Here is a 19,859-nt window from a genome sequence, read left to right on the forward strand (position 1 = left end):
TTATGAAGTTAAACATATACCTACCCTGTGACCAGTGATTTTACTGCTATATATTTACCCAAGAAAATGAAAATCTTTGACCACAGAAAAAGACTGTACAAGAATTTGATTGCAGCTTTGTGATAGCCCTAAACTAGAAACAATCCAAAGGTTCATCAACAGGAGGATGGCTAAACAAATTGTGTTTTATTAATATAGTGGATCACTACTGAGCAATAAAAAAGAACAAATTACTGATTCAAGCAACAACACAGACACACCCCTAAAATAGTATGTTGGAACAAAAGAGGACACACAAAAAGAATGCTTGGATGACTCTTTTTATATAAATTCAAAGACCAGCCAAAACTCAGCTGTGGTGATAGAAACCAAAAGTCTGGTAGATTGGAGGAAACTGACTAGATGTGGGAATGAGGGAGCTTTCTGAGATGAAGGAAGTATACAGTATTTATTTTGGATAGAGCTTACATGAGTGACTCCAAATGCCATCTAACCAAACACTTAAGCTGACATTTTTTAATTGTATATAAATTAAAACTCATTTAAAGAAAAAACACAGATTTAGTTAGTGGCTTAAGGATGGTCAAGTATATGGACAGTCTGGTCACACTGTTTTACCCCTGTCTAATGAGACTCACCAGTGAAAGTCTGCATCTGAAGATTGCTTAGAATTCTGGGATTGAGTCCTGAGGACTGACCCATGGCTCACATGGCAAGTATCGTGGGGGAGTGGATATCAGTATGTGATTAGTTATATCCCTAGTCTCAGGAAATTTCACAGTTTCAGTTTAGAGACTGTGGTTTAGGAAGAAATAAGGGGGCTAAGGGCTATGGGAATGACTGTCTGGCAGGCAGTTTTGATATCAGTTGTGGGAATAATGTGAGGATGTGGGCAAGAGGAAGATAGTACTTTAGTTTCTGAAGGAAGCAAGAAGCTAAGACCATCCACAGACTTGGTAAGAAATATTCAAGCCTGAAACAGCCTTTCGATTTGAATGGTAATGCTGTCCCTGACATTATGTCTACCAGGACTTGGTGTAGAATAAGAAAGGAAGTGAGATACTATTCTAATTTGACTTAGCCATCACTCTAGTGAAACTTCTCTCTCAAAGATTTCTAGTAATCTCTTAATTGCAGAATCCCAAAAGCTGAGTTTTCAGTCCATATTTTACTTGGCTACTCTCTTAGCTTTAATATGGTTAGACACTCCATGAAGTTCTACCATCTTTGGCTTTCAGAACCATAGAACTGAATTTTCTTGCATATCTGATTACTCCATTTTATTTTTTTCACAGAAGTGGCTGTTCTGTTCTTTATTCAGCTTACTGATTCAAATGCCAGTCTCTTCTGGAAAAAGCTCTCCTAGTCAGAGAAGGCAATGGCACCCCACTCCAGTACTCTTGCCTGGAAAATCCCATGGACGGAGGAGCCTGGTGGGCTGCAGTCCATGGGGTCGCTGAGGGTCGGACACGACTAAGCGACTTCACTTTCACTTTTCATTTTCATGCATTGGAGAAGGAAATGGCAACCCACTCCAGTGTTCTTGCCTGGAGAATCCCAGGGACGGGGAGCCTGGTGGGCTGCCGTCTATGGGGTCGCACAGAGTCGGACATGACTGAAGCGACTTAGCAGCAGCAGCAGCAGACACACCCAGAAGTAATATTTTACCAGTTATCTGGGCATCCCTTAACTCAGTGAAGTTGACACAGAAAATTAACTGTCTCAGTGGGTTTAATGGGTGTTGTGAAACCTTTCTATATGCTGCTTTTCTTCCCTCTCTCCTGCCCAGTTGACACACACACTGCCCCAGTTTATTTCGATTCTTATTCTCTATTAAATACTTATTCTCTATTAAAATGAAATTGTGGAAGACTTTTGAGAGAAAATGATGAAAATGATGCCAAGTCATAAAATTCCCTTCTCTTCTTTAATGAACACCAGCGAGTAAAAGGGAAGGTCAGGGGACTTCTAATTTTAGCCAAGATGAAGTAAGGTCATGACAGGTCATCTATTCCAATAATTACAACAAAAACCTCTGGACAGAGGTATAGAAAGGTATACAGGTATACCTGAGGCCTTTGAATAATAACAGTGAATTAGATCATGGCATCCAGTCCCATCACTTCATGGCAAATAGATGGGGAAACAGTGGAAACAGTGAGAGACTTAATTATTTTGGGCTCCAAAATTACTACAGATGGTGACTGCAGCCATTAAACTAAAAGACACTTGCTCATTGAAAGAAAAGCTATGACCAACCTAGACAGCACATTAAAAAGCAGAGACATTACTTTGCCAACAAAGGTCTGTCTAGTCAAATCTATGGTTTTTCCAGTAGTCATGTATAGATGTGAGAGTTGGACCATAAAGAAGGCTGAGTGCCAAAGAATTGCTGCTTTTGAACTGTGGTGTTGAAAAAGACTCTTGAGAGTCCTTTGGACTGCAAGGAGGTCAAACCAGTCCATCCTAAAGGAAATTTGTCCTGAATATTCATTGGAAGGACTGATGCTGAAGTTGAAACTCCAATACTTTGGCCACCTGATGCAAAGAACTAACTCACTGGAAAAGACCCTGATGCTGGGAAAGATTGAAGGCAGGAGGAGAGGGGACAACAGAGGATTGAGATGGTTGGATGGCATCACCAACTTGATGGACATGAGTTTGAGCAAGCTCCAGGAGTTGGTGATGGACAGGGAAGCCTCGTGTGCTGCAATCCAGTGGGTCGCAAAGAGTCAGACACGACTGAGTGACTGAACTGAATGAATAACAATATGGTGAGTTTCATGGTTATTTTGGACCAAGAATGGACTAATCCAAGAACTGTATGGTGGGAGGAGTCAACAAAGACTGAAGCCTGTCTCAATCCTGAGCACAGGTTAAAGACAAGACCTCTGCAAGCTGGAGAGCATGGGGGCAGAATCCTTGTTTGTTCTTGTTTTTCTCTTTACTTTCTGGTCTTGCTTGAGGCCAGCCCTAGTTCTGGAACATTACTGTGATGTGACAGCAGTATTTCAGACACCTGAAACCCTGAGATGTGCCATTTAAAACCACAATGAGATACCACTATACATCTTTGAATCAACTAAAAATTAAATAGACTCACTTTACCAAATATTACCAAGGATGTAGAGGAGTTGGATTTCCCATATGCTTCTGGTAGGAGTTAGTACCATAGACAAAGAGACCAGTGGAAACTATCACTATGGCTAGTAAAGCGTCACCTCAGCTGTACTGATCCACATTTTGTGGACTTCTCTGATACAAATGGAAAGTGCAGAACTAGACCCAAGTATATGTGAAAAGTTAGTATATGATGAAGGTGGCATCTCTAATCACTGGGGTAAACATGTACTTTATTTTTTTTTCTGTTTATTTATTTACTTTTCTTTACAATATTGTATTGGTTTTGCCATACATTGACTTGAATCTGCCATGAGTGTACATGTGTTCCCCATTCTGAACCTCCCTCCCACCTGCCTCCCCATCCCATCCCTCTGGGTTATCCCAGTGCACCAGCCCCGAGCACCCTGTATCATGCATCAAACCTGGACTGGCAATTTGTTTCACATATGATAATTTACATGTTTCAGTGCCATTCTTCCATATCATCCTGCCCTTGCCCTCTCCTACAGAGTCCAAAAGACTGTTCTATACATCTGTGTCTCTTTTGCTGTCTCACATACAGGGTTATCGTTACCATCTTTGTAAATTCCATATATATGCATTAGTATACTGTATTGGTGTTTTTCTTTCTGGCTTCACTCTGTATAATAGGCTCCAGTTTCAAACATGTACTTTTAAAAAAGTAATTTATTTGGCTGTGCCGGGTTTTAGTTGTGGCATGCAGGATCTTTTTTTTTTTTTTTGTAATTTATTTTTTAATTGAAGTATAACATTGCTTTACAATGTTGTGTTAGTTTCTGCCATACAACAGTGTAGATCAGCTGTAAATATACATATATCCCCTTCCTCCTGAGCCTCCTCCCGACCTCCCTCTCATTCCACCCTGGTATGTCATCACAGAGCATAGAGCTGAGCTCCCTGTGCTCTACAGCATCTTCCCACTAGCTATTTCTTCCGTACATGGCAGTGTATACATGTCCATGCTGCTTTCTCAGTTTGTCCCACCCTTTCCTTCACCTGCTGTGGACTCAAGTCTGTTCTCTACGTCTGTGTCTCTATTCCTGCCCTACAAATAGGTTCGTCAGTACCATTTTTCTAGATTTCATATATTTGTATTAATATACAATATTTTTCTCTTTCCAGCTTAACGTGTACTTTTTTTATACATGATGCTGGGACAACTGAGTAGCCACTTATAAAAAGATAAAATTTTATCTGTATTTCACAACATATAAATAAGTAAACTCTGAAAAGATAAGGAATATAAATTTTAAAAGATGAAGCTATATAAGTACTAGAGGAAAACCTTGCTGTGGGGAAAAGGTTTGTAATTACCACTAAAATCCAGAGGCAGTGAAAGAAAGGGTTGATAAATTTGACTCCATAATTTTTTTTAAATTGCATGACCCAAACACCATAAAATAGAGAATAAACTAGAGGTTTGCAGTAGGTGCAAGTTGTTGTATAAACAGTTATTCTTGATTTATTGTCATGGTATCCTACATGACACTGCCACTCATTTTATGGCAAAAATGGAGTGACGTGGGTTCATGACAAGGGAGGAAGGCAGTAGTTCCGCTACATTGTGTGTCACCTAGAAGGAGACAGCCGGCTGCCGTGACGACATGGCCTGTTGACTACTCAGCTGAAGTAGTAGGTTGGAGGTAGACCCTGTGAGGTTGGGAATTCTCCTCCAAGATGCCATGTATGCACTGGATCAGTTGCCAGTGTATGGTACTGTCGCCAGTAAATAGACCAGGTGGGTCCAGAAATCCATAGTTAGAAATAGGACCAGCCCCTCTCCCTCACTCCCAGTGACCCACTTGGAGAATTTATTTTTCCACTTCTCACTCTAAGTATGGATTAGAGGTCCCAGTTCCCAGGGGACAATGTTTTCAAGGGATGAAAAAAGGGAAGCACTTAACCCATTGATCCCTGGTTCCCATTGGTTATGGATTATCTTCAGCTCAGAGTTGTCCCACACTTCTGGATGCTACATGTCTGAGTAACAGGTTGGCAAACCTAAGGCATCACACACTCCAGAGTCAGAACAGCCCTGGAGCAGCAAGTGAACCAGTTAAACATTCAAAATGACGACTATTACTGGGTCACTTTGTGTTCTTCATGCCTAGTGGACCAGCAGGCGATGGGAGGCGGTGATGTACTTATAGAGGTAATTGACCTTGATTCCGACCAGGATCTAGGGTTGTTCATATAAAGGTGACAGAGAGGACTGTATCCAGAATTCAGAGTATTCACTCAAGTATATTTTGGTGCATTCATGCATGGGAAAGTGATGATTAGAGAACAACCAATGGTCCAACCAGGGTAAAACCAACAAAAGGTGTGGATCCCTTGGGATAAAGGTTTGAGTCACCTACCAGAGGCATAACCAAGATAAGATGAAGGTGCTGGCCAAGAGTGAGGGAAATACAGAATGGATGGTTATATGAAGGAGATGATGAGTATCGGTTATGGCTTTGAAATGAGCTGTAGCAGCAAGGATTCTACCATGTTCTACTCATCTTCCTGTCTCTCGTAGAAATAGTGAACGGTACCATCCTAAAGACTCAGTGATAGAGTAGATTCAATGGAAGACATGTTCCAACTTGAGGGGTACAAAGGATGAGCCGTACTGGGTGCCGCTTTCAAGCTACCTCACGTTTCTTCAGCCTCGTCTTTGGTTCCAGTTGTGGCTGTGGTCAGCATTTCCACGAGGGCCCAGCTTACTTGCATCGATAGTGCTTCACTTGAAGCATGTCGTGAACGTTTTGCTTTCTGCCCTGAGATTTCTTGTACATACTCTGAAATCATATTTGTGAGTTAACATGTGAATGTTAAGAGAACGGGGAGTTAACTCTCTGGGGTTAACTCTCTACCAGGGGCGAAGAGCTTGTGGATAAATTCTTTTTCATTCCTTGAGTGTGTGGTTGCTGAGATATATTTCATTAGGTTCCTCAGTAGGTTGCTCATTAAATAACCAGGTGCTTGTGGCAGTGATTCACTAGAGAAAACTTGTCTGGGTTGATTTTCCCTCCTCCTTTGTTTACTTCCTTATCTTTTACTTCTCCCTCAGAACACATTCCCAAATAAACTTATCTGTAGGTAAGCCTTTACTGTCAGGGCAGCCTAAGCTAAACAGAAATTCAGAGCAGCTGTTGGCAAACTGTGGCCAGTGGCCAAAGCTGTTGTACCATTTTGTAAGTTAAGTTTTTTTGGAATGTAGCCATGCCTTTTTAAAAAAATAATTAATTTATTTTACTTTACAATATTGTATTGGTTTTGCCATATATTGACTTGAGTCCACCATGGGTGTACATGTGTTCCCCATCCTAAACTCCCTCCCACTTCCCTCCCCATACCATCCCTCTGGGTCATCCCAGTGCACCAGCCCCAAGCACTCTGTATCATGCATCAAACCTGGACTGGCAATTCGTTTCACATATGATATATTACATGTTTCAATGCCATTCTCCCATATCATCCCGCCCTCGCCCTCTCCCACAGAGTCCAAAAGACTGTTCAGTACATCTGTGTCTCTTTTGCTGTCTCGCATACAGGGTTATTGTTACCTTCCTTCTAAATTCCATATATATGCATTAGTATACTGTACTGGTGTTTTTCTTTCTGGCTTACTTCACTCTGTATAGTAGGCTCCAGTTTCATCCACCTCATTAGAACTGGTTCAAATGTATTCTTTTTAATGGCTGAGTAATATTCCATTGTGTATATGTACCATAGCTTTCTTATCCATTCATCTGCTGATGGACATCTAGGTTGCTTCCATGTCCTGGCTATTATAAACAGTGCTCGGATGAACATTGGGGTACACATGTCTGTTTCAGTTCTGGTTTCCTCAGTGTGTATGCCCAGCAGTGTGATTGCTGGGTTGTACAGCAGTTCTATTTCCAGTTTTTTAAGGAATCTCCACACTGTTCTCCATAGTGGCTGTACTAGTTTGCATTCCCACCAACAGTGTAAGAGGGTTCCCTTTTCTCCACACCCTCTGCAGCATTTATTGCTTGTAGACTTTTTGATAGCAGCCATTCTGACTGGCGTGAAATGGTACCTCATTGTGGTTTTGATTTGCATTTCTCTGATAATGAGTGATGTTGAGCATCTCTTCATGTGTTTGTTAGCCATCTGTATGTCTTCTTTGGAGAGATGTCTATTTAGTTCTTTGGCCCATTTTTTGGTTGGGTCTTTTATTTTTCTGGAATTGAGCTGCAGGAGTTGCTTGTATATTTTTGAGATTAATTCTTTTTCCGTTGCTTTGTTTGCTATTATTTTCTCCCATTCTTAAGGCTGTCTTTTCACCTTGCTTGTAGTTTCCTTTGTTGTGCAGAAGCTTTTAATTTTAATTAGGTCCCATTTGTTTATTTTTGCTTTTATTTCCAATATTCTGGGAAGTGGGTCATAGAGGATCCTCCTGTGGTTTATGTTGGAGAGTGTTTTGCCTATTTTCCTCTAAGAGTTTAATGGTTTCTGGTCTTAGATTTAGATCTTTAATCCATTTTGAGTTTATTTTTGTGTATGGTGTTAGAAAGTGTTCTGGTTTCATTCTTTTACATGCTTTTTTGTTTATACATTATTATGACTACTTCCATGCTATCAACAGGCAAAGGAAAGACGCCTTAGAAGAACTAATCCTGCCAAACCTCAGTTTTCATCTAATTGGAATAATGCAAATATTTGTGAAAAAGACTGGTTGATAAATTATTTGTATCCAAACAATGAAAATCTGTGCTGTCATTAAAAAGATTTTAGATATATATTTATATATTTTTTAAAACATAAATATATAAAAATTTAAAAAAATCTGCCCGTATGGAAAGATTCTCAGATTATATCATTAAGTATATTTGAAGGTACCAGAGGAGTGGATATCCATTGGCATGCATTTTAATAAACCCCTGTGGTTGTAAATATGTATTTTAAGAGCTTCCTTAAGGAAACATAAGTGACTATTCACAATGACTGTTTCTGGTTGAGTGGCACTACAGGCTAGGGTGTATGAGGACAGACTTAGACTTTATATTTTATACCTTTCTGAATATATTGAGAATGGATTGTTACAGGAGTAAAATACTTTAATAATTGAAAAATGAAAGAAACTGAAGGACTGTCAATTATTCAGCCTTTCTCCTCTTGGTGCCCTGATGAAGTGAGTTGGAGGCCATTCTGGATTATGTGAGGGGAACTGAGTGAGAGAGGAGATGGAGAGTCAATTTGAGGGTACTATAAGTGCACAGAAGACAGGAGAAGGAAAGACAAAAGAATGAATAGTCTAAAGATTAGAAACCTTTTAAAATTAGGGACAAGAAATTTTGTACCTCAGTCCACGCTCCCCTGCCTGCTTTTGCAGCTCCATAGAAGGGTCTGGAATCATTGACATTTGTCATTTTAGAAAGCCATTCCTGAGAAAGAGACATCTTGAAGTAATTATTTTAGAAGAAAAAAAATTTTTTTTTTATTGTGGTAAAAGTCTTTCTCCATAACTCAGCAGGAAAAGTATCTGCCTATAGTGCAAGAGACACAGGTATAAGTGGGCTCGATCCCTGGGTCTGGAAGATTCCCTGGAGGGGAGGGCATGTCAACCGACTCCAGTATTCTTGCCTGGAGAATCCCATGCACAGAAGAGCTTGGTGGGCTACAGTCCATGGAGATGTAAAAAACTGGACATGACTGAGCAGCCAAGCATGCACACAGTCACAAAATATAAAGCATACTATTTTAACCGTACTTAACTGTACAGTTCAGTAGCACGGCGTACATTCACACTGTTGTGCAACTCTCATCATCCATCTCCCAAATTTTTCACCTTCCTAAACTACAACTCTGTCCCCATTAAACTCTTAACTCCCCATTTCCCCTCTCCAGCACCACCTCCAGCCCCTGGCACATACCAGTGTATTTTTGGACTCTATGAATTTGACTCAGTAAATCTTTAATCCAGTTTTCTGTTGATGGGTGGAGCTGTGTTCCCTCCCTGCTCTTTACCTGGGTCCAAAATATGGTGAAGCTAATGAAGATAATGGTGACCTCCCTCAAAAGATCCCAGGCATGTACTGCTATACTCAATGCCCCCAACCCTGCAGCAGGCCACCACCAACCCACACCTCTGCTGGAGACTCCCAGACACCCACAGGCAAGTCCGGGACAGTCTCTTGTGGGGTCACAGCCTTGTCTAACTCAGTGAAACTATGAGCCATGCCGTATAGAGCCACCCAAGACGGACGGGTCATGGTGGAGAGTTCTGACAAACTGTGGTCCGCTGGAGAAGGGAATGACAAACCACTTCAGTATTCTTACCTTGAGAACCCCATAAACAGTATGAAAAGGCAAAAAGATAGGACACTGAAACACGAACTCCCCAGGTCGGTAGGTGCCCAGTATGCTATTAGAGATCAGTGGAGAAACAACTCTAGAAAGAATGAAGAGATGGAGCCAAAGCAAAAACAACACCCAGTTGTGGATGTGACTGGTGATGGAAGCAAGATCTGATGCTGTAAAGAGCAATATTGCATAGGAACCGGGAATGTTAGGTCCATGAATCAAGGTAGATTGGAAGTGATCAAACAGGAGATGGTAAGAGTGAAGAGATGGCTGTGGTCCATGTGATTGGATTGGTTAGTTTCCTGTGATTGTGGTTTTCAGTCTGTCTGCCCTCTGATGGAGAAAGATAAGAGGCTTATGGAGCTTCCCGCAGGGATAGACTGACTGAGGGGGAAACTGGGTCTTGTTCTCATTCTGGGTATCTCATATAATTGGAATCAAACAATATTTGTCTGCACCTAATGTATATTGAAATGCATTCGTAAGGTTACTTTAACAAATGTCCTAGAAACAAATGTCCTACAATGAAGAAGATTGTACCTTCTTTATTTTTCCCTGTGCTATACAGTAGGTTCTCATTAGTGACCTGTTTTTACATAGGAGGGTATATATGTCAATCCAAAGCTTTCAGTTTATCTTCACAGTCTACCTGCCTTGGTGTCCATATGTATGTTCTTTACATCTGTGTCTCTGTTTATGCTTTGCAAACAGATTCATCTGTACTATTTTTCTGGATTCCACATATGTGCATTAATATGCAATATTCGTTTTTCTCTTTCTGACTTATCTCTGAATGACAGTCTCTAGGTCTATCCATGTCTCTGCAGTCTCATTCCTTTTTATGGCTGAGTAATGTTCCATTGTATGTATGTATCATGTCTTCCCTGGGACTTCCCTGGTGGCTCAGATGGTAAAGCGTCTGCCTGCAATGCGGGAGACCTGGGTTCAATCCCTGGGTTGGGAAGATCCTCTGGAGAAGGAAATGGCAACCCACTCCAGTACTCTTGCCTGGAAAATCCCAAGGATGGAGTAGCCTGGTAGGCTACAGTCCATGGGGTTGCAAAGACTTGGACATGACTGAGCGACTTCACTTTACATCATATCTTCTTTATTCATTCCTCTGTTGATGGCCATCTAGGTTGCTTCAGTGTCCTGGCTATTGTAAATAGTGCTGCAGTGAGCATTGGGGTACATGTATCTTTTTGAATTATGGTTTTCTCTCAGTATATGCCCAGGAGGGGATTGCTGGGTCATATGGTAGTTCTATTTTTAGTTTTTTAAGGAACCTCCTTAGGCTTCCCTGGTGGCTCAGATGCTATAGAGTCCCATGTGCAATGCAGGAGACCCAGGTTCAATTCCTGAGTTGGGAAGATCCCCTGGAAAAGGGAATGGCAACTCACTGCAGTATGCTTGCCTTGGAGAATCCCATGGACAGAAGAGTCTGGCGGGCTACAGTCCGTGGGGTTGTCAAGAGGTGGACACAACTGAGCAAATAACACTTTCACTTTCACAGAACCTCTGTACTGTTCTCTATAGTGACTATATCAATTTACATTCCCACCAGCAGTGTAAAAGAGTTCATTTTTCTCCACACCCTCTACAGCATTTATCGTTCGTTGATTTTTTTGATGATATCCATTCCAACTGGTGTGAGTTTTGATTTGTAGTTCTTTAATAATTAGTGATGTTGAGCATCTTTTCGTGTGCCTTTTGGCTATCAGTCATTTTCTTTTAAAGAGTTAGGTTTGGGGAACTTGGGATTTGAGCATGAGGCTCTCTGTCATTGTCTGTTTTTTATGCCGGTAATCAGTATACAATGGAATATTACTTAGTCATAAAAAGGAATGAGATTGCAGTGTCATGGATAGACCTAAAATTATGTATGTACTTAGTGTATGTGACTAATGTCTCTTTTCCCTCTAGAACGTAAGCTCCATAAAGGCAAAGACTTGGTTTTGCTCCCTGCTGTGTTCTTTAGATTTAAAATGGTCTTCTATCCAATAATTTTTATGTTTATCCAAAGAAGATACTCAATAAATATTTGTTGAATCAGTAGTTTCATTAAAATAATTATGGGGACAAGTGGAATTAAGTATGGGTGGACTCCACAAAAGAGAAAACTTTAATCTTATGGTAATAATTTGATTTTTCTCAGTCTGACTAAGGACATGACTGGAAAGGAAGATGTGTACCGAGGCCCAGCCATCAGGGCTCTCTGCAGAATCACTGATGTAAGTTCTTTGCTTTACTGAGGCATCAAAGGGGACCTGTGTTTATCTGTAGGTGGCCATGTAAATTTAGTAGGATTCCTTGTCTGACTTTGTGTTTCAGCAGCAGCAGAGAAACACGACTACCAGAAAGGCTTTTGTGGCTCCAGGCTTTTTTTCTTCTAGATTTTTTTTTCTTTTGTTTATTTAAATTAGTCTATTTCTCTCCATATTTACTCTCATGAATTTTTGTCATAGAGCACGTTGCTCATAGGAAACAAAAGCCATTTGAATTTAGCTTTTTTATTTTTATAAAAATTTTTTGATGTGGACCATTTTCAAAGTGTCTGTTATGTTTGTTACAACATTGCTTCTGTTGTTTATGTTCTGGTTTTTTTGGCCAAGAGGCATGTGGAATCTCAACCCCTTGACCAAAGAATTGACCCTCCCACCTACTGGAAGGTGAAGTCTCAACCACTGGACCACTGGGGAAGTCCCAAATTTAGCTTAAAAAAAAACTTTATTACAAAATACAAATCTCTCAGAATTTGAGGTAAAACTTACAACCAGATATCAGAACTTTCTAGAAATAGGACAGCTGTAAGGATCTCAACAGCAAGATTTCCAGGTATTTACTATTATGATCCATTATTTATGAGGCTCAAGCCTCCTCATTTAAATATTTAGGAGAAAGTCTGACTAGCTGTCAGCTAGCCAGTGGCTTGTGTCCACCCGGATCTAAGTCAGGTGTTTAACCTTGACTTAATCTATTGTATTAGAAGGAATGAGGTTACAGAGTATGTAAGACTGTCCCATTCTTGGAACTTTGCAGGAAGGGTTAAAATAAAGGGCAGACTGGGCATTGCCAAGCAAATTGAATAAGATCTTGGCTATATTCATGATCGGGTATATTTTATGTATACATTTGCATTCAATTTTCAAAGGTTGAGCAGGATTAAATGGTAAATCTGGATCCTAGAAGGAGTAATAGAAATAGTTTAATGTTTTTCAGTGCGTTACTTTGTTGTGGTTGCTTTTGTTTTTACCATTAAATCGATAGCATAAGACTTGACCATGCCAGGGCTAGCAATAAGCTTCTCTTCATCTAAGTAATTGAGCTTGGTGTGTGTACCATCCTTATTTAACACCACCTTGCTGGGGCTAAACTTTCTTCCAGGTAAGTTAAAAAGAACTTTGTTTTCAGAGGATTTCATGTTGAGGACTCAATATAATTAGCATATTCCACGTGTAATTTCTTATGTATTTGAAATAATCAGAGTTTACAATTCATTTATAGAACTTTCTGAGATCCATATGAAAAATATTAGGTTGGCCAAAAAGTTTGTTTGGGTTTTTCTGTAAGATGTGCAAAAGCTCAAATGACCTTTTTGACCAGCCAATATATGTGCTACACACAGAGGTATCTAAATGACTTCAAAAGCATCCCCATTTAGGAATTCCTTTTATAATACCTCTGGTAGGTTCAGCCTTTACTTGTATATTTCCAAACTGGGATTCTCCACTTTGAGACCATTTATTTCATTGTGGAGCAGTTATTCCTTTTCTTATGTATACTCTAAAATGTTCCTTCTTGAAGCTGCCACTTGGTTGTTTGGGTCCTGTCCTCTGGGATCTGATAATTATATGATAAGCCTTTTAATACATTCTGAATATTTGTGCAGAAACAGATGTGTGACTTGTGTTTGTAGATTATTTTGAAGAGGTAATTTTGCATGAAAATGTCTTACTTCAGCCTTTTTCTTTATGAATGTTCTTAGGGAACAATGTTGCAGGCCATTGAGAGATACATGAAGCAGGCCATTGTGGATAAAGTCTCCAGTGTATCGAGTTCAGCATTGGTATCTTCCTTAGTAAGTGGACAAGTAGCTGATTCTCATGCATGGTACAGTTTCTAGTTGCAAAAACAAAATATCACTATGATTCTCTCACAAATGAAACATTAAAAAATATGTATACATTTCTGTTACTTTATACGAATGCCTTATCTGACAAAGGAACATTGAACAATTAAAATGGGCAGTTAAAAGCATGAAATTTTCATGTGTTTGAAAGGTTTTGGTCATCAGAAAGGTATGTTGTACATATAATACAGATGGGGGATGAGGGTGGGATGAAGGTCAGGAAAGAAACTGAGAGTCAGTCTCTTCCTTTGACTCTTCCTTTATGACCTGCCCTTGTGCCTCTTGTTTCTTCGTCCTCTGTTTTTGTTGGTGCCTTGTGTCTGCAAGTGTCCTTCAGTCCAAAGTCGACTGTCCTGCTACTAAATTTTCTCCCAGGAAGTGCTCTTTGTTTTAGTAATGTCTTTTCTTTCTCTTTTTCACCAAAACAAAATTTATTCATGACAGCCTATCACATTGTATTTGATTAAAATTGGGTACTAATGTGTGAATGGATTAGATCATCTGAATCACGAGAGTTGCTGGTTCTGGAGTATAATTGGTCAAGTTTTACAGCAGGTACTCTACTTTTTTACAGCACTCTGTTTTTTCTTCCAGGTGAGTTTCCTGGAAGTAAAACCTCTGATGTTGACATTATTTAAGTACCGTCTTATTAATTATCCATTCCCTTCCCGTCCTTTCCCTCTCATCACTTCCCTTTATGTGCCTCTCCCAGCCCACAGACACACGCCGCCTTTGCACAGGGTCTTGCACAAGTGTGTCAGGTTTACTCGTTGTCTCAGAGACTGAAATAGACGTGTAACACTGTAAAGTTGTTTCTTTTTTTTTTCCTGGAAATGTCTGTTAGTGATTTTCCAAGAAAACTAACTCAACGTTTCTAAACTTTTAGTGACTGTGCATGATCTGTTCTCAATTTTTTCTGTATTTAGCACATGATGAAGATAAGCTATGATGTGGTTAAGCGCTGGGTCAATGAAGCCCAAGAAGCTGCTTCAAGTGATAATATTATGGTCCAGGTACTGTCACTGAATCACCTTAGCTTATATCTCTAGATCAGCTTTCTGTAACCCTACGTTTTAGGGGCAGTTTATTGATTCTTCAGATGAGTATTAGCTAAAGACTAATATTAAGAATTTAATATTAAGTAGCTTGTTTGTGCATATTCTCAAGTAAGTATCCCCTAATTATGATTTACCCTGGTAGTATTTAGTAGCTGTCAGAATGTTTGAGAAAGATTCTTATATTCAGTGATATTTGAGATGCTTATTCCAAAGGTCATAATTCATTTTAGTCCTTTGTTTGAAAATTAATTTGTGAAGGTGGATGTTCAATTCCAAGCTTTTCAGGCCTTGATTATACTGTTTGAGTTGCGTGCTCAGTCGCTTAGTCAAGTCATACTCTTTGTGACCCTATGGACTGTAGCCTACCAGGCTCCTCTGTCCATGGGATTTTCCAGGAAAGAATACTGAAGCATGTTGCCATGCCTTCCTCCAGGGAATCTTCCTGACCCAGGGATCGAACCCATGTCTCCTGCGTCTCCTGCATTGGCAGGTGGATTCTTTACCACTGAGCCACCCGGGAAGCCCAAAACCCATGACCCAAAACCCAAAACCCATGATTATATTAGACATAAAACTGTTTTGTTGGAAGGATCTACTTTTGATATTCACTAGGCTATTCTTAATTAAAAGGAACAAGATTAAATTCTTAACTGGCAATTTTTGTATAAAATACCCCATATGTGTTTGAGAGAGTACTTATTTATTCCATTTCAGCATTTACTTCTCATGTTAGCATATTCAGTTATGAGGAAATAAAGTAGTAATTTTTCCCTTGGGAAACATTCTCACCCTCCTAACTCTGATCATTGTGTTTTTACACAAAGTGCCATGATAATTACATGCCTTAAACCTACTTTAGGAGATGAATCTATTAACCACTAACATAACCACAGATGATTTAAAGCCACTAAGCAAGACCTGTAACACTGGTTAAAGCCTTGGACCTGAGAGCCTTTGTCCTAAGGATGGATGGGGCAACGCTGAATCTGCTAGAGCCGTCTTCAGATTGTATGTCATCCCCTTAATACTTACCTAATCTGAATTAACAGGGTAAATTAAAAACTCATCCTTTCAATCATGCCTTTGTTTGATTCAGCATGGAAAAGATAATTCCCTTTGTATACGTTAGAGTTGGGTATATTTTTATTAAAAACCTGGCTCTGTATGATTGCATTTTTATGTCAGTTTTATCCTCTTCCTATTCAGCCTTCTTTCTGTCTTACATTCTTTTTCTTGTTCTTTAGTACCATGCATTGGGAGTTTTGTATCACCTTAAAAAGAATGATCGCCTTGCTGTTTCTAAGATGTTGAATAAATTTACTAAATCTGGTCTCAAATCACAGTTTGCTTACTGCATGTTGATCCGAATTGCCAGTCGCTTACTAAAAGAAAATGAAGAGGGGTAAGTGTTTTCATCTAAACCTAAGTAATTTTCCATTTGCTGGTTAACATGCCTCAGAGTTTATTTCCTTTATGAATATTTTTTGGGCAGTACTGACTTTTCAGAGGGATTTGGTGTTTTCCAAATTAGGAAAAAAAATCATGGAATTCCTAGTAACACAGCTTTTATTTTTACCTTAATGTATGCTCTGATATGGGCTTCCCTATTGGCTAAGTGGTAAATAATCTGCCTGCAATGCAGGTTCAATCCTTGAGTCAGGAAGATCTCCCGGAGGAGGATATGGCAACTCATTCTAGTAGTCTTGCCTGAAAAGCCCCATGGGCAGAGGAGCCTGGTGGGCGATAGTCCATGGGGTTACAAAGAGTTGGATGTTGCTGAGCACACACGTGCTCCAGTATATGCACTTAATAGGGTATGACCACTAATAATACAATAAATAACAAACTGATATTGAACAAAAAAATACTTACCGTAGGTTATATAATAATTAAATGTGAAAGCTAGACGTGACCTTAAGAATCTTTTCTTTTTTATTTTTATAAAAGAGAATGTTGAAGTATTGCATTTAATGATTTATTTAAATAATTTATTCATTTAAAGCACATGAGGGAGACTAGTAGAATTACACATTGGACTTCCCTGGTGGCTCAGATGGTAAAGCGTCTGTCTGCAATGCAGGAGACCCTGGTTCGATCCCTGGGTTGGGAAGATCCCCTGGAGAAGGAAATGGCAGCCCACTCTAGTATTCTTGCCTGGAAAATCCCATGGACGTTGGAGCCTGGTAGGCTACTGTCCATGGGATCTCAAAGACTCGGACACCACTGAGCCACTTCACTTCACTTTACTTCAGGGTTCTCATATTGTTCATGAAGTAGTGTTATATTATCTGATGGTAGATAGTGATAATATAAGGATCAGTATTGTAATCTCTTGAGTAATCACTAAAAAAACTAGGAGATGTAAATGTCAACAGAGAACATAAAATGGAATGTTAGAAAAAATATTCTGTTGAGCTTCCTGCTCTCAGTAATGGTAGAGTAGCTTGGTTATATTAGCCCTCATGCAAATAATGATTATATCATTAGGTGGCTTAATGGTAAAGAACCTGCATGTCAACCAGGAGATGCAGGTTTGATCCCTGGATTGGGAAGATCCCATGGAGAAGGAAATGGCAACCCACTCCAGTATTCTTGCCTGGAAATATGGATGGAGGAGCCTGGTGGCTGTAACTAAAGAGACAGACTCAACTTAGTGACTAAACAGGAGCAGCAGCATGCTTCCCTGAAACAAAAAAAACCCACACTATTTGAAAGTACTGGTGAGTGGTGAAAAGCAGGTAAAAACTGAAGGGAAATGAATGCCTGAAAGACAGAAACTATACAGGGTAAAATTTGCATATATCTGGCTGGTCTCTGAGGGCATGCCACAATTTTTATATGTGGGAACCCAGAAAGCCATAGTATTTATTTACTAAGTAGACAGTGGGGTCAGAACAGTTTGAAATTAGAAGAATGATGGAAATTTACGGTGGAAATCCTGGGGAAAAGAGGGCCATAGATACAGTGAGTCTCAAAATAAATTTTCAACTCTGTACAAATCATTGTGTATAGGAGAAATACAGGAGAACTATGTACAGTTCCTCTGATTATGCATGTACAGGAGAAGACTAGTAAACCTGGCATAAAGCAGTAGCTGTCAGCTGAAAGAACTGAATGGAGAATTCAGTTGCAACACACTGTGGAGGAGATGATGTTTAGGGTTTTCTCCCAGCCAAGTTAACTGCCTGCTCCAGAAACATCTTAGATTAAAAGTCTTTGCATTTTATCATTCACAATTGTCTGTATATAGTAATAAATTTGAAAGTAAATAAATAAAATTGCTAGAAGTGCAAGGATTTTGGAAAATGTGAGTAGCTGAGAAAAAGCAATCAATAGAAATTGGGCCTGATGTGGCCCAGATATTACAATTAGCAGATAAAAAATTAAAGCGTCGATTGTAAATTTGTTATTAAAGACTTTAGTGCAAAATAATTACAGTGAATGAATAGAGGACATGGAAACTAAAAAAGCTAAAAAAAATGTTTAAGAACTTAAAAGTTCTATATCAGAGTTCAACCAGAGAAGCAGAACTGATAGGAGTTAAAAATATGAAGAGGTTTCTGTTTTTTTTTCCTTTTTTTTTTTTTAAACACTTTTTTTTTTAACATGGAATAAACAGCATAAACAGTTTTAGACCTTGCTAAGCAAGTCCAAAAACCAGTAGGATAGATTGTAGAAAAGGAAGTCCATAGGCAGTCTACAGGTCATGGGTACAAGTCAAGGCTGCTGTTCACTGGTTAAATTGGTCATCTCACATTTTACTGTAAGCAGCAAGAGGAAACCAGGTCATACCTTCACCAGTTTCCTTGGAAATTTCCTCAAGTCAGTATCCAAGTTTGTTTATAAATTCTGCTTTCCACAGAACTTGCAGGACACAATTTCACTAAGCTCTCTGTAAGTACATAACAGGGATCCATCTTACTCCAGTTTATAATAACAAGTTTCCTCTGATCCTCCAGGACCAGCTTTCTACAAGCAGTTTATGAACCTTCACTGGCTCTTCTTCAAGACCACATTTCTGTTAATAGTTTGTTCAAGGGATTTAGATTTTCTTCATTATGTTCACTAGAATTCTTGTAGCCTCTACCCATTATCTGGTTCCAGAAACAGTCCCACAATTTTAGGTATTTGTTGTTGTAGCACCTCACTTCCAGATACCAAAATCTGTATTAGTGTTTTATTGCTGCCATAACAGATAATCACAACATCCATAATTTCACAGTTCTGTAGGTTAGACATCAGTCTCATGGGTTAAAGTTAAAATGTTGGCAGGGTGCTGTTGCTTACTGAACAATCCACTTTCAATCTCATTAAGGTTGTTGGCCAGATTCATTTCTTTGCAGTTATAGATTATAGGTCTCTCTTTCCTTGCTGGCTGTCAGCCAGGGGTTGGTCTGTGTTGTGTAAGGTAATATATTCACAGATTCCATGGAGGAAAGCATGGACATCTTTGGGAAACCATTCTGCCCGCTACAAGTACAGTAACTGAAAGGGATAATTTGCGGGGTGGCCTAACACAAAGCTAGAGATCACTGAGAAGAGTGAAAGTATTAGAGTTAGTGAACTGGAAGATATTGCTATAAAAAGTAATTTGGAGACTAGAAAGAAAACAGATTAAAGAAAAATAAACAGAGCTTCAGAGAACAATAGAATAGTATCAGGTGGCCTACCACTTGATACATAATTGGAATTCTAGAGGGAGATGTGAGAGAATGGAGCAAAACAGATGCTTGAAGAAATAATGAACAAGTATTTGCCAGTATGCATTTCTTTTAGAAGTGCAAGATTGATCTAACAGTCAATAGTTGACATAATATTCCTCATCTAAAGAATAAAGGGTAAAAATCTTAACATCTTAACAGATGCTAAAAAAGCAATTGATAAAATTCAATGGCAATTTGTAATTAAATCTCTCTTTTCAAGAATTCCCTGACAGTTCCATGGTTAAGACTTGGCACTTTCACTGCTGAGGCATGGGTTCAATACCTGATCAGGGAACTGAGATCCTGTAGAGGAGGAACTGAGGTCTTGAGGGCTTCCCTGATGGCTCAGACTGTAAAGAAGCCTCCTGCAATGCAGGAGATGCGCGTTCTGTCCCTGGGTTGGGAAGATCCCCTGGGGGAGGGCATGGCAATCCACTCCAGTATTCTTGCCTGGAGAATTCTATGGACAGGGGAGCCTGGCTGGCAGCAGTCCATAGGGTTGCAAAAAGG

The 19,859-nt window shown here is 39.5% G+C and overlaps 1 protein-coding gene across 3 annotated transcripts in view; it reads left to right on the forward strand.

Annotated features, from left to right (window-relative positions):
* COPG2 (coatomer protein complex subunit gamma 2) overlaps positions 1-19,859 on the forward strand; it is a 144,612-nt gene that overhangs the window by 29,688 nt on the left and 95,065 nt on the right. For 2 of the 3 annotated variants that reach the window (XM_027538973.1, XM_027538974.1), the window contains 4 exons: positions 11,615-11,690; positions 13,445-13,537; positions 14,515-14,601; positions 15,891-16,048. The exons of the other annotated variant lie outside the window; for it this stretch is intronic. In XM_027538973.1, the coding sequence (XP_027394774.1) occupies positions 11,615-11,690; positions 13,445-13,537; positions 14,515-14,601; positions 15,891-16,048 (414 nt within the window). The remainder of the gene's footprint in view (positions 1-11,614; positions 11,691-13,444; positions 13,538-14,514; positions 14,602-15,890; positions 16,049-19,859) is intronic. 3 annotated transcript variants of the gene reach the window in all.

Source organism: Bos indicus x Bos taurus, chromosome 4 (assembly GCF_003369695.1).
Source record: "Bos indicus x Bos taurus breed Angus x Brahman F1 hybrid chromosome 4, Bos_hybrid_MaternalHap_v2.0, whole genome shotgun sequence".
NCBI classification, from domain to species: Eukaryota; Metazoa; Chordata; class Mammalia; order Artiodactyla; family Bovidae; genus Bos; species Bos indicus x Bos taurus.